Raw genomic sequence first — 14,929 nt, 5'->3', positions numbered from 1 at the left:
AGATTAAGGGAATAAGACCTTGATTTGTTGAAATATCTGAAATTCTCCCAAACTGACATTAAGAAAACAAATTTAATCCCCTCTCCAGAAATGTTTTCTGTGCAAAAATAAATATCTGAAAATTGCACTGATACAATACTTATTTAACTTGTATTTTGAATAAACTGCACATGCTGCTTTACAGACAATATATATTTGTAAACTTGCTCATGCAAAATTAGTGTGTACAACAGGGGTATTATTCACTAAGCCCCACACTTAAAAAAAAAGATATCTTCTTTAGGTCTGTTTTTCTAAAATGCCAAAACCCTCCGTGGTATAATAAATTTTACACAGAAATTCTTATCTGCCAGCCAAAAGAAATAAATTTATATTGTTGAAACAAAACCAATAAAAGTTATACAAAAACATGGCATTTGTCTTGAGGCTTTTCTGATTTTGTTTTAAGACAGTAAAAGAAGGAATTATAAAAGAAAGAAAATTCATGGTCACAAAGTTTTAACATTTTAATCCTAAACATTACAGGGCAAATGGATACTGGAACCTAATTCCATACTCCATAAATTCTAACTTTATTTCCATTTTAAATGTGGCTCAAACCACTAAAACATTAGTAGTTTTACAACCTTTGGATTATGGAAATACATATTTTTTGAAATAAAAGCTACAAAAGCAACAATGGAAGAAAGCCAAACTGTCTCCATGAAAGAAAATAAAAGTGGAACATTGTGAAGTTTTAGATACTTCTCTTTCCATTTTTTATGATTAACCTGTTAATTCAGTGCATCGTTCAATGTAATGGTCCTCATGTTGAACAAACATCTAACTAGTGTCCATTGATTCCAAGTTAGTGGATGATGAATCTTTCTGGATACTTTCAAAGATGGCTGCCAGCTCTGGGTTAGAGCTGATTTGTGACTGGAATTCGCTCATCAGCGGACTCTTCTCAGCTTCTGGAATGGTTAGGAGTGCTGCTACCGCCCTCATGGCAGATCGCTTTAACTCATCTTGTTTTTCAAACTCCTGCTTCACTGAGTTTGCCTTTACCTGCACCAGAGAGCAAAGAGAAGAAAGAAGTTAAACACAATCAATTCCTTCAGGTTCAATATCTAGAGAGAAATATTTTTTTGAATAGCTTATAAAATTCCAGACAATAATCTAGCCTACAAGATATGTTACCTCCAACTCCAGGCCTTGCCACCCACCTGCTACACTCTTCCACCCTGCCTCAGACCTGTCATCTGACATATACTATTTAATGATACCCCAGGGCTCAGGGCTTTGCTCTGCCCCCTGCAGAGAAACTTTTATACTGCCCTTTCCCAATTAGAGGAAGAGTTCCCTGGGAGCAAGGAGATTGTCTCTTCTTTTTCTGACCCCCAATGCATAGGGCATGGTACACAAATAAATGCTTCATTCATTTACTCACATTTAATTAGGCAAAACATCTTGACTCAACTTGATAAGGAAATCAGAAGTCTGTTCTAATAGTTAGATATTTCCACCTTCAATAAATTTGGAAAATGAGAAGACCTAAAAGCATCACCAAGTTCAATTTAAGTCAGCTCTCTTAAATGTTTACCTTAGTTGTACAGGTGGCACGTAATGGCTCAACAAGTCGGTCCAATCTCTGCAGTACTGCACTTGGACAAAGGGTAGACAGTCTCACCAACATTAAAAATGTAAGCATCTATTAGGAACAAAATTAAACAAAAGTTGCGGTTAGTTCAACTTTCTGAATTGGGGCTGCATTATAAGGAAGTTCTAGATGGCTCTGTTAGAAGGACTAGACATTAAGTGCAAGCCTTATACTATAACAATCTTTCTTCTTGTGCTTTTAGCTGGTATAAGATAGGAATAGGAAAATATGCAGACAATAGGGTCCAAAAACTCTTTCCTTTTTTTCTTTGAGGTTTTCAACTTATTAAGAGTCTCAGCTTATCAAGATCCTGATGTGTCATTGTCAGTAAGAGGATTTCCCTTTTCTATTGAACACACGGTGAGAGGTAAATAATTATAACTAACAACATACCACTTCTTGCCCAGTTTGAATATAACAAATAAGAAACATACAGCTCTACTTTGCTAATAATTTGATTCTAGAATACAGTTTTGCTATTATCCATTTTGTAAGCCATGGCCAAATGTTGGGAAAAAAATCATTCTGTTTTCTTAAACTACTGTCCTTGTGGGTTGGGAATCATTGCAACAGCACTGAGTCGGCTGTCCTCTGTACCTGAAGAGAACCAGAGTGACGCCACTCTGGCAGGCTCAAGGCTCAGTGTGTCTAGCTGGCTGATCAGAAGGATCTAGCCCAGGTCAGCCACAAATAGTCCATATGAACACCTGGAGTGGACTTGTCTCTAAATCTGCCCATCTCATGTCTCTTTTGATCTACTGAGATTGTCTTCTCTCCTCACAGAGCACACCATGCTGGGTGGTCCTGTGCCAGTGTCTCCCACGTTTCCCAATCGATTCCAAAGTTCACAATCATCCGAGGACACAAAGTCACACACCAACTTTCCCTCCACTATAGTCTTGGCTTGTAGCTTTTTCAAGTTTTTATTTACCACATCAGTGATGTAGCTGACCACAATGCTGTTTTCAATCCCACTGAAGTTGTCCAACAACATCACTGAAAGTACTATTCTAAAAAGCATGGGAAAATGCAAAGGATTTTGTAAATTTTTTGTATTTTGACCACGGGGTGGGATCCTTGCCTACTGCAGTAAGCATGCCAGACTTGCATAAGACATTCACAACTTGTAGAGCACCTTTTCTAGCCCCATCCTCATGCCAGGAGCTGAGCAATGTGGTCCTTAAAAAAGGCTGCTCAAACACTCAGGGCACTGCCAAATCCACCGATGCTTCAATTCAGTGAGAAGATGACTCTATGGTCTGGGTCACCTGCATGCAGACTTGTGACTAGAGCTCTCAGCACATCTGCACCTGCTGCTTTGTCACCTGCTTGTCACCACAGAGCTTTGAGGTAGATAAAAATGGTATACGTGATATCTTTTGACTCATATAAATTGGATTTAAGGAAGACAGAGTTACATGAAGTTATCAGCCTCACTCTCTCTTCCAGCTATTTAAGTCCAGTGGCAAGTCACTGATGGCCCGGGATGCAGTGGATGACCTTGGCATCTTTGATATCTGACCAAGCTCTAAGCACTCCACAGTGTCTGCTTTGGCCATCTTAATGGCCACTGGAACAAACTATTCTCATTCGCCCAATCCACCAGAAGTCTTCAGATGCTTGTGTTACACACCCCACTAACTCACCAATGGGTCTGAGGTCCCTCAGTTGCCCTTAATCTGGTTTAGCCCATCTGCTGAAATGATTTGCCAGAATGTGGCCACTGTTACATGCTACAGCTTCTTGGAGTCACAGGTGAGAGTTAAGTGAATCAAGTGGACGCTAAAGGTGGAAAGCAGCCCTGAAAAAGGCTTAGCAGTCCTTACACCAAGAGGTTCTAGTATTCACTCAACACTAATACAACCCAACCAATACTACTATACTAATTCAGAATAGGAAGCGCTGTGGTGATCTACTCTTGTGGAAGAGATCAGTGGTAGAAGAAATTCGCACTACAGAGAATATGACAAATGTCCATACTTGGAGAGGAAATGTCATCAGTAAGCAACACTGTGATACCTTAGCACAGCGCTATTTCTGGTCCAGTACAACTCTTGGAACCCTATTCCCTTCTCCAACAAATCTCTTCTATAATGCACACAAACAGTAGTGGTCTGCTTTTTCTAAAACACAACTAATAGTCACTTGCCTGTGTTATTACCCTATACTAACCATAAACAGTATGCTATGACTACACATGCAAGAATATTAATACTTACAGTAACTATGACCAATAATTCTACTTTTCCATTCAACTACTAACACACACTTTATTAAGTTGCTTCAGTACTCTCAAAAACTTTCTGCAAGACATTTTATAAGGATACATAAATATCTCACCTTAATATCATAATGGTCCTTCAAACCATCTTCAACGTGGTTTAAGAATTCAAAGATATCTAATCTATCAAGACAACTGTCCAGAAGTGTATACATACACTCAAAAGCTGCCTTTCTTATATCCAATCCATCATCAACAGTATGCTTAAATGGTCCCATTTCTACCTGTTAATAAGACAGAACATTTGAGTACATATGTGAGGACTCATACAGTAAACTTAAACAAGCTTATTTAAGTATAATTTAACTTAACTTACCTCTCTTATAAGTTCCTTTCTAACTTTTGTCTCATTGTAAAGATGTGGAAGAACAGTATCTAAAAGATCCCTTATTAAGGATGGTTTGTTATGTGCTGCTGAATTAAATGTTACCAGAGCTACTCGTCTTACATTCAAATCAGGGTCTTCTAAAGTTTTTAAGAAGTCACCTATAAGTAATGAAAAAAGCCACTTAAAAATCAAAACAGATGGAAAACTTTACAATTATTTCATATTTCCTAAATGTTTCCTTTCATTATTACTTTTCCCAAACTTTATATCTAAGAGGATATAAACTCTTAAGTTCTAAAATGGGGAGAGAAAATGAATGGGGGGGTGAGGGTGGGAGGAGGGATTATAATTTGGGAATTTTAGAAATTCATTTATCCCTGTATAAACGCTGAATAACCTTCTATTAAGTGGCTTCACTCTACAAAATCAGCAAACAATCTAGGGAGATTCAGTATCATCTCTACACCTCCCTTTATAGATACACAGACAAATAAATGTTGGAGTCAGAAAGCACAAAGTTCTCTGACCATTTATCAGTTGGGGAATGACATGTATTTTTGTAAATTTGACTCAGTTCTCTATGAAGTTTAGAAATTAAGCCTTTATCACAGATACTTGCTGTAAAAATTCTTACCCGATTTTCTGCTTCCCTCCTAATCTTGGTTGCATTGGCTTTGCTTGTGCAAAAACTTTTCAATTTAATGTAACCAAAATTATCTATTCCGTATTTTACAATATTCTCTTTTGTCTGGTCATAAATTCCTTCATGCTCCATAAATCTGACAAATAAACTATTCCTTTCTCCCCTAATTTGTTTATAGCATCAGCTTTTATACCTAGATCATGTACCCATTTGATCTTTATTCTGGTATACAGTGTTAGGCTTTGGTCTATTCCACTTTTCACCACACTTTTTTCCAGTTTTCCCAGCAGTTTTTGTCAAACAGTAAATTCTTATCCTAGAAACTGGGGTCCCTGGGTTTATCAAACAGTAGATGGCTACAGTCATTGACTACTATGTCATGTGTACCCAACCCATTCCACTGATCTCCCCCTCTATTTCTTAGACAATACCAAGTAGTTTTGATGATTGCTGCTCTATAATACTGCTTAAGATTTGGTATGGCTAGGCCACCTTCCCTAGCATTTCTTTTCATTAATTCCCTTGATATTCTGGATCTTTTGTTCTTTCAGATGAATTTTAATATTATTTTTTGGAGTTCTAAAAAACAATTTTTTGGTAGTTTGATTGGTATGGCACTGAATAAGGGTCAAAGGATACAAACAGGTAGTTTTCAGAGGAAGAAATTAAAGCTATCTATAGTCATGAAAAAATGCTCTAAATCACTATTGATTAGAAAGTCATAAATCAAAACAACTCTGAGGTACCACATCACATTGGCTAACATGACCAAACAGGAAAATGATAAATGTTGGAGAAGATGTGGGAGAGTTGGAACCTTAATTCCTTGCTGGTGGAGTTGTGAGCTGATTCAACCATTCTGCAGAGCAATTTGGAACTATGCCCAAAGGGCTATAAAAATGTGCATACCCTTTAACCCAGCAATATTGCTTCCAGGGCTGTATCCCAAAGAGATCATAAAAATGGGAAAGGGTCCCACATGTACAAAAATATTTATAGTAGCACTCTTTGTGGTGGCCAAGAACTGGAAACTGAGGGAATGCCCATCAATTGGGGAATGGCTGAACAAGTTGTGGTATATGAATGTACTGGAATAATACTATTGTGCTATAAAAAATGATGAACAGAAAGACTTCAGAAATACCTGGATAGACTTATATGAATTAATGCTGAGTGAAGTGAGCAGAACCAGGAAAACACTAACAGTAACGGCCACAGAGTGTGAGGACTGTGTCTGATAGACTTAGCCCTTTCACAGCAACGCAAGGATCTAAAACATTCCAAAAGGACTCCTGATGCAAAATGCCATCCACATCCGGATAAAGAACTATGGAGTCAGAATGCGGAATGAAGCAGACTATTTTCTCTTGTTATGTTTGGTTTTGTTTAGTTTTAGTCATGCTTTCTCCCATTTTAATTTTTTAATTCTTTTATTTTTAGTGTTTTAATTCTTTATGCAACTTGACTAATGTGAGAATGCATTTAATAAGAATGTATGCATAGAGCTCATATAAGATTGCATGCCATCTTGGGGAGGGAGGGGGAGAAAATTTGAAACTTAGGAAAGTGATTGCTGAAAACTGGAAACAAATAAATCTGGAGGATAAAAAAGCATGAAGTCTACAAACTTGAGAAGTATGAACTTCCCACCAGCATTTAGCATAAATAAGCATCTAGAAGAGACTATGGGAGCACATTCCCTCTCTCGGTAAAGAAGTACAGACTATAGGTACAGAATTGCTTTACTGGTCAGTTTTCCTTCACTATCCTTCTTCTTCAGAATTGTAAATGACTGATATAAAACAACAAACAGCATCAATTTTTAAAAAGACTAATAAAGGACAGGAGGTAGTAAAAGGTAGTAAAACAACTGCATTGATCATTAAAAGCATGAAATCTGGAAAAGATACTAAAAAGGTTCTTGAATTGTTTCCCCAGAACTTTTTTTTTAAAGAAAAAGAAACAAGAACCACAGTATTTGCTAGTATTTTATACAACTGTGAACCAACAACCATTCACAGAAATAGTATTTTAGAGGTTAATCCTTTAGATGAACCCAGTCCCATTAAGAAACTTAAGTCCAGAAATTTATGTGTCTTGCCCAACTCTACACCTCTACTTAGTATCAGAGCTGGGATTAGAACCCAGATCTCTTACTATCCAATTAAAGAGTCCATATTCTACAATATACCAAGTGTAATATCAAATCTATGTCTTTCAAGAGTACAGGTAAATTACGAAGCATTTGCTAAATTATTGTTTCTGACGCAGTGTGTATCCTAAGAGAATTCATTTATCTTTAAAGAGTAACTGTAATTTACTCTATAAATAATTAAGTCCTTTCTTCAACAGATAAACAATGGAAGAATTTCATTTTTTGTTTCCTCTTCACCTCCACTAAAATCTGGCTAGTGTGGTGAGAATGGAAAGAAGAAAATTTTAAGTTTATAGATTTAATTTGAGACCCAATACACACAGCATATCATATGGATTCTAAAGCTGGATGTTGGAAGTTAATTAAACCAGGCTTCTAATCCCAACTCTGATACTACTTATGTGATCTCAGACAAGATTATCGTGTCCAAATATTTCCAAAAACCAAGTTAATCGGAGAGATAATCTTTGTCCACACTTACCTATGCAATTCTTTAGTAGTGGATCTATGGGCTGTGGATGGTCAGAAATCGTAAACTTCACAGCTGTAACCACTGAACTTCGGGCATAAGATGAACCTGATAAAGAACAATAATTTATCCATAATTATTTTCAAGTTGATATAGCCAACTAAACTTTTTACTTCTTTAATTTGTATTTAGCACAGAAATGGCTTTTTTTTTTTTTTTTACTAATCTGAGGCCAATGAAGACTCAAAGTTTACTGACTAGTTTATAATATGGAAAATACTCTGACTTTATGTTCTACAACAGAACAACTCTGTCCAATTAAAAAGTCATAACTATTTCCATAATCATTAAACAAAATTAAACCAGGAGGAAAACGGATCAGTAAAAAATACATTCTTGGCTTGGAAACCTTAGTTTAATTTTAAAAGAAAAAAATTCAATGATATTAGTATAATTGTTCAGACATAGTCTTAAGTATTTTCTCTTACCTAAAGATTTTAAAGTAGTCAAGAGCATCATCGCCTTTATCAATTTTTACCTGTCTAAATGGGTTGAGATACTCAAGCAAATCTGGGGTACCACAGCAAATGATACTCATTTCAGGGAAGAACACTTTACTTAGGGCTGTCAGGACTTTAAGTTTCTACAACCATATATACTAAATAGTATTAAAGAGTAGCCTATTACATATAGTTTAATCCAAATGGATTAGTATTGTCCACACTTATTATATTCTTCAAAAGTAGAGAAAATGGCACTAAAGTGGAATATTCACTATTAAATTAAATATAGGTATTTCTTATGTTTTAAATAGAAACAAACTAAGCAATCATCTGACTGAATACTATATTATCTTTCTCGGTGATAAGAGAAATATGAAATTTGGGTGACTACATAAATTAAAATTATAGTCAAATAAGTCTCTTACTGCTTCTCAGTATCTAGGCCTCACATATGCCAAGATCTTTTTTTTATATTTAATTACAATACTTTACATATAGAATAATTAACAACTACCCACAGCAAAAGATATATTCCTTTTACTCAGAAAAAGTTTGTGTACCTACCTGATACTAAGTACCCTTTAAGCCGTGGAAGCAGAGTTTCTGGATCAATTAAAGTGAGTTTGCCCAAGCATTCTGCAACAACATTCCTGGTTCCTTCTTCTGCACACTCACAGTGTTTCAGCAGTAAGGTCCAGATGTTCTCAACATATGGTTTAAGGCCTACCACTGATGCAGAGCTAATAATTTCCTTCAAGGAATGAAGTAGAAGATACTGCCTCTTAGGCTGACTGGTTATTTCTTGTAAGACAAATGGTAGATATTCAGGAAGATTGCCAACACTAATGCTACCTAATGCATAGGATGCTGCTGATTTGACTTCTTCACTAGGAGATGAGAAGGCTTCTAATATTACAGATTTGAGTTCAAGTTGCCCACTTAAGTCAATGTGATGCCCAACTTCCCCAAGGGAAAGTAGAGCTAGGAGACGAATGGAATCAGTAGACCTTGAGTTCTTGACGTCTTGAATAAATTGACCTACTACAGCTGGTCCCTCCTTAGGGCATGCTCGAGTAAGGGCAGCTACACATTTGGCAATGGAATAGTAAGACTGCTTGTGAGTAAGTGCTGTGCTTTGAGCATAAACTGGGCCTGTCAACATGCGTAACAAATCCATGTATCCTAAATTATTTGTTCCAGTTACAACCAAAGCTTGGAAAAATTCTAACATGGCGCTGAGTGCTCCTCCCTGCAGCAAAGGTGACCTCACAAGCCCGATAAGTTCATTGAGTATGGACCCGCTTATCTTTGAAAGGGAAGAGGGGTACACTTTAGCAAGTGTAGTCAGAAAGCTGATAGCCATCTGTGATACATGCATATCACTTTCACTGATAAGAGGTGGAAGCTCATCCAGAACGGCATCAATCATGGCAGCTGTCAAGCTGTCACTATAGTTTTTAATTAGGATGTCTAGAGCTGAAAGGGTACCCAGTTTCAAAGCTCGCTGGTTTTTCCTAAGAAAAGAAGCAAGAATAGGTACCCCTTCTCCCAGGACAGGTCTTAAATCTATCTTCAAGGGGGACCCAGCAATCAATGTCAAAGCCTTCACTGTTGTTAACCGAGTAATTTCATTCTTGAGTCTCTCCAAGAAAATCTGAAGTGTACTAGGCAGATCACTACCTAGATTGTCTCCAAGGCTACAAATGATTTGTCCCATACAGGAGATAGCCCTCTCTTTGACTTCCTGATCAATGTCAGCTGCTTTTAACCGTTTGATGGTACAAGTAAATAAATCTTTGATGTAGGGAGTTGCATCAAATGAAGACGGTTGATCTAAAGGACGAATAACTTTGACAAGCTGCTGCGTAACAAGAAGTGCCTCAGATGTGATCTTATAGAATGGATCACCAACACAAGCCACCACTGGAGGAACCAATGCCTGAACATGAGGATGGAAGACTTGAGGAGAGTGGTTACAGAGGATTACATACAGGCACGACAAAGCATCTATCTTCAGATTCGATGAGCTGGATTTGTCATTCAGTGAGAAAATTATTCCTAAAATGTTAACAAAGAAAACCCAGAATCATTATAATGCATTTTGTCTGGGGGAGAAAGTACCTCAAGAGGAAGACTAAATTGTCCAAATAATCAAATAATTGTTCAAATTTCTTCCAAAATTCTTCCCTAGCTATAATTTGTACAAATTTTTATAAACAAAGGTAAAAATAAAAACTAAGTTCTTTCCACTTCAGCTATATGCCAATCCAATTTTTCTTAAAAACAAATTACCGTGTTTAGAACAAGTTAAGAAACTGAAGTTATGAATGTAAGTACAGTTAAAACTGTTTTTTTCATTTTGGAGGAAATATTTTAAAATTAAAGGCATTAAACTTGTAATAAAAATCATCACAATTTCTAACATCAACTCTCTGTTACTTTTCCTACCTGGTACAAGTACAGGAATGTGTTGTGTGAGTGCTCCAGGCAATACATTTACCAGCTCGGTTAACATGTTAAAACAACACTGTCGAGTCTTCACACTTTTCTCCTTCATCTGTTTGTGAAGAGCTTTAACAATGTTGGGAACCTGTAATTATCAAAAACCACCATTAGCTGGTTTAGTCACTGGGATTTCCTCAGTGTAATTATCACAAATCACTAGGGAAAGGGCAAATGTGCAGACCAGAAGGCATTTTTTATTTGTTTCTTCAGTTAAAAATCTTTCACCATTTATTTCCAACTCATTTCTTCACTGCAAGGGGGGAAGTTTCACATTTTATAATCACATTTTACATTTTTTTAAAAAATATTAGTATCAGCTAGTTTTATATAAAAGTAATTTTGCCTACATTAAAATTCTTGACTAATTCACTTCTGTTCAAAAACAAGTCTTTTGGTACTAATCATCTTAGAAATCTAAGAACTGTACTGTTTAATCTCTCCAAGATTATCAAAGCTGCTATATAATGAATAATTTTTAAATGACTCAAAGGAATATAAGAAATAAGTTTAAAAAAACATTGACCTTATTTTAATTGGAGAATGCTCTTGCAGAATATGTGAATAACGGTGGTACTGACAAATATGGTTGAAGAAAAGGCTATTTCTAGTCACCTTGTGGTTTTCTAAAGGTAACACACAGCTCTTTCCCTCTGGCTCTGCCTTGTAAGTATTGTGCCAAGGAAATAAAAACCTCTCATTCAAGCACCCCCCACCCCCAACCCTAAATGCAGACAGATGAAACCCAGTCTGACAATACTTGTCATCAAATTCTTAGCTTATAGATTCCAGCCAGTTGTTCAAATATATATTCACTGTGAACAGCCAAGTAACTAAATTTCTAAAAACTCCCTTAAAAACAATAATACAATCATCAGGCAAACGCACAATAGCATGACAAAGGTGGGAAAAAGGAACCTCTCCTCAGTTCTCTGAAGAAGCATCAGAATTACTTCAGATTTCAGGAGAAAAATATAATTATAGCTGTATTCCCTGAAGGTAGCAGGCATTGCACAGTAGATAGCATGCTGGACTTGGAATCAGAAATTCTGGGTTTAGATTCTGTCTATGCATGATACTGGTTAAGTCACAATCATTAGTTAATGACTTATCTACTAAGCCATTTCAGGATGCAACACTGGAAATGAAAGTTTCCACACCCCAATTCTATGTGTACTACCACATGTATCACATCACTTTAATTTAGAACTCTTTTCTTCCCTGGCATATTTTTCAATAAGTTTTCAATGTTAGAACATTTATGTACATTACAAAAATATATAATTTTTAAATTATATGGACAATGCTAGGAACTCCATGGTGAAAATGTAATGCAAAATCCTAAGTTATAATAGCCAACTGAAATTTAAACAGGAAGATTAAAAATTATTGACCACTTAAACTTTATTCTTTTGCATTTATTAATAAGTATAGGTGATAAGCCAATACGTTCTAAATTAACATTAACATTTTCTGTAAAATATTTCTGCGGCCATGACAAAATACATGGCACATTATGATCATTATGAAATAGAGGACTCTTGATTCACAATCAGTTTAAGATTTTCTATAACATCAGTAAACAGCTTTCCTAGCTAACTTAAGTTTATGTGTATATAAGGATGATAAATAAAAGAATGCTGAATGACAATCAGAAAACCTTTTCTAAAATTCAATTTTTTTAACCAACCTGACTCTGAAGCATCGTTAGAGGCGTCTCTCCTTGTTCCATTGCATCAGGATCACAAAGCCAACTCTGCACAGGACGAGTTTGCTTTAAGAGGGAAAGATATGCATGGAACACATCTGCTTTTACGTTCTCTTCACGTTCTTTAAATCTGGCTATCAAGGCTGGAGACACAGTCTTGTAGAACTCTGGAAGCATTTCATGTCGTGTGCTAACTACAGCATCTAAGCATTTAGCTCCTGCACGTCTCACTTTCCAACTCATGTCATCATCATCACTGTATTCATCATCACTCCCTGAAGATAAAGTTTAAAAAAAAAAATGGAACACACAAATTTTAGTCGTGAAAATGAATTGAGATTCTTCACAATGGAAATAGGTATCTTAAGTTGCCATTAAATTATCCAGCAATTATAAAACAAAACTACTAAATTTTCAATAATTCTTAAAAGATACACTACTATAGTGTAATATCTAAGTAAGCCTACTTCTTAAATCTACTTCTATAAAACTAACATGACTATTTACACACAGAAATTACATTTTTTCTGACAGTGCTAGAATTTTCTAGATATATTAATATTCATCCCCCTGATGTTTTAAGGTATCATTTAATTTACATAGAAATCATTCTGAGATCACATTCTTACTTCCCTGTCTTATTAAACAGAATACAAAATTCCCCTACTCGCACTAGCTCATTTTGTGGCCATTTGCCTCTTGCACAAAAAGGACAGATCCCTCCATAAATACTGCCATCACCCATGTTCAGGACTTTATCCTTCTGGACTATTGTAATACTTTGCCTTAAATAGCTTCTTCTTTTCAATCCACCCTTCAGAGACACTCTAACCATGCCACTTGCCTCCTAAAAATCCTTTCATGGAAAATATATTTCATTGTGTGGAATTTAGGGCCTTCCACAGTCAGGGTCCAACCTCCATGTCAGTCTTTCTGTATTCTAATCAGACCAAATCTGGAATATTGTGTTCAGTTCTGGAACGCACAGTGTATAAACTGAAGAGTAGGGGACATGGAGGAGAGAGCAATGGGTTTTTAGCCAAAAGACCTTAAGTTCATATCCTTCCTCAGAAGCTTACTGGCCATGTGACTCTGGATAATAAAAACCGTTGTTTGTTGTTGAGTTGTTTCAGTTGGGTCAACTCTTGGTGACCCCATTTTGAGATTTTCTCGGCAAAGATACTGCTGGAGTGACTTGCTATTTCCTTCTCCACCTCATTTTACAGATGAGGAAACTGAGGCAAACAGGGTTAACTAGGGTCACACAGTATAATGCCAAATTTGAACTCCAGTCTTCATGACTCCAGACCTGGTGCTCTATTAGAGCACCTTGTTGCCCCATAGAACTAATATTTATTAAGTGAAAATGAACTGAGATTTTTGCCAAGCACTTTCCAATTATGCCTTTGATTCTCACAACCCTGGGAGGGTAGGTGCTGTTACTATCCCCATTTCACATATAAGGAACTTGAGTCAAACAGAGCTTAAGTCAAACAGGGTCACACAGCTAGGAATGCTGGAGGCTAGATTTGAACTTGGTTCTTCCTCTATCCACCATACAAAACATTTGATCTCTCTGGGCCTTAGTTTCATCTGTAAAATTAAGGCAGAGGAGTCAGTAGTCTCTAAAATCTCTTCCAGCTTTAAATCTATGACCCCACATTTGGCCTGGAAAAAAAGGAGACTCAATGGGGACATAACAGAAGTATTCGGGCTTCATGGGGAAAAGGGACTGGGGCTTACTATTCTATTTATCCTCAGTGGGTGGATGCTTTAAAGAAGAAAACTTAGTCTTTATGTCAGGAAAACCATCCTACCATTTGGAGTTATTCAAGGGGAGATGGGCTACAATAATAGCCCATCCTAAAAGTATCTGGTTCCACCTTACTGAAGGACAGCTATGCTAGGTTGTCATCATCAATACTGTAGTAGGGATTCCTTTTAAATAAAGGTTGGACTAGACTGCTGCTGGAGTCCCTTTCAACCGTCAAATCCCATGATTCCTTTTCTAATATTTTGAACTAATATTTTGTATCACTGTTCTTATTGAAATACACATTTAAAGCATTCTTGACGGCTGGCTATTCCCTGAACTCAATACGGAATCCCAAGATTTGAGACTCAAATACACCTTGTCCAAGGTCATTTAGTCTAATCTTCCTGTCATTTTAAGTGAATGCCTTTTGTTTTTCACACAGCAATTATTTTCTGATCAAACTGTCCCCACCCAGAGCCAGACACTTGTCACAATAAACCCTTCTTTGTAAAAAAGAAAAATCATTCTGATCTCTTCTACAAACAAAATCCAGCATTTATAAGGTGATGTAAGTATAGAGACTTAATATTTAACTTTCAGAAGCTGGTGGGAAGGTGTTCCATATTACAGAATAAAACTACTGCCATACCTGTCTGTCATACACTGATATTTAAAGATATTTCCATCATTTTGTTGCTGGCTTGTTCTGATTCCCCTAGTCTGCCCTTCTCTTTCTCTTAACTTCAATCTTTTATTCCCCTTTTCAATTTTACTGTTGCCTTTTTCTTTTAAGACCTTTCTTAACAATGATAAAAAAAAAAGCCAACACATACCAACCACTTGTGATGGCACACAATGCATTCCATATCCAGCCCCTACCTCTGTGGGGAAGATGTGTTTCTTTGGCAATTCTCCAGGACTATTGTGTGGCTGCCTCTTCAGAGT

General features: G+C 36.5%; 1 protein-coding gene across 2 annotated transcripts in view; it reads right to left on the bottom strand.

Annotated features, from left to right (window-relative positions):
* Positions 1-481: 481 nt before the first annotated feature.
* Positions 482-14,929, bottom strand: part of CAND1 (cullin associated and neddylation dissociated 1) — a 43,035-nt gene continuing 28,587 nt past the window's right edge. For both annotated transcript variants that reach the window (XM_072655302.1, XM_072655303.1), the window contains exons 8-15: positions 12,211-12,503; positions 10,467-10,608; positions 8,583-10,076; positions 7,528-7,623; positions 4,237-4,406; positions 3,980-4,144; positions 1,583-1,690; positions 482-1,047 (exon numbers count right to left, since the gene is read on the bottom strand). In XM_072655302.1, coding sequence (XP_072511403.1) covers positions 823-1,047; positions 1,583-1,690; positions 3,980-4,144; positions 4,237-4,406; positions 7,528-7,623; positions 8,583-10,076; positions 10,467-10,608; positions 12,211-12,503 — 2,693 coding nt within the window. In that variant the 3' untranslated portion in view covers positions 482-822. The remainder of the gene's footprint in view (positions 1,048-1,582; positions 1,691-3,979; positions 4,145-4,236; positions 4,407-7,527; positions 7,624-8,582; positions 10,077-10,466; positions 10,609-12,210; positions 12,504-14,929) is intronic.

This window comes from Notamacropus eugenii, chromosome 3 (assembly GCF_028372415.1).
Source record: "Notamacropus eugenii isolate mMacEug1 chromosome 3, mMacEug1.pri_v2, whole genome shotgun sequence".
Classification (NCBI taxonomy): domain Eukaryota; kingdom Metazoa; phylum Chordata; class Mammalia; order Diprotodontia; family Macropodidae; genus Notamacropus; species Notamacropus eugenii.
This window is presented reverse-complemented; position numbering and strand designations above follow the sequence as displayed.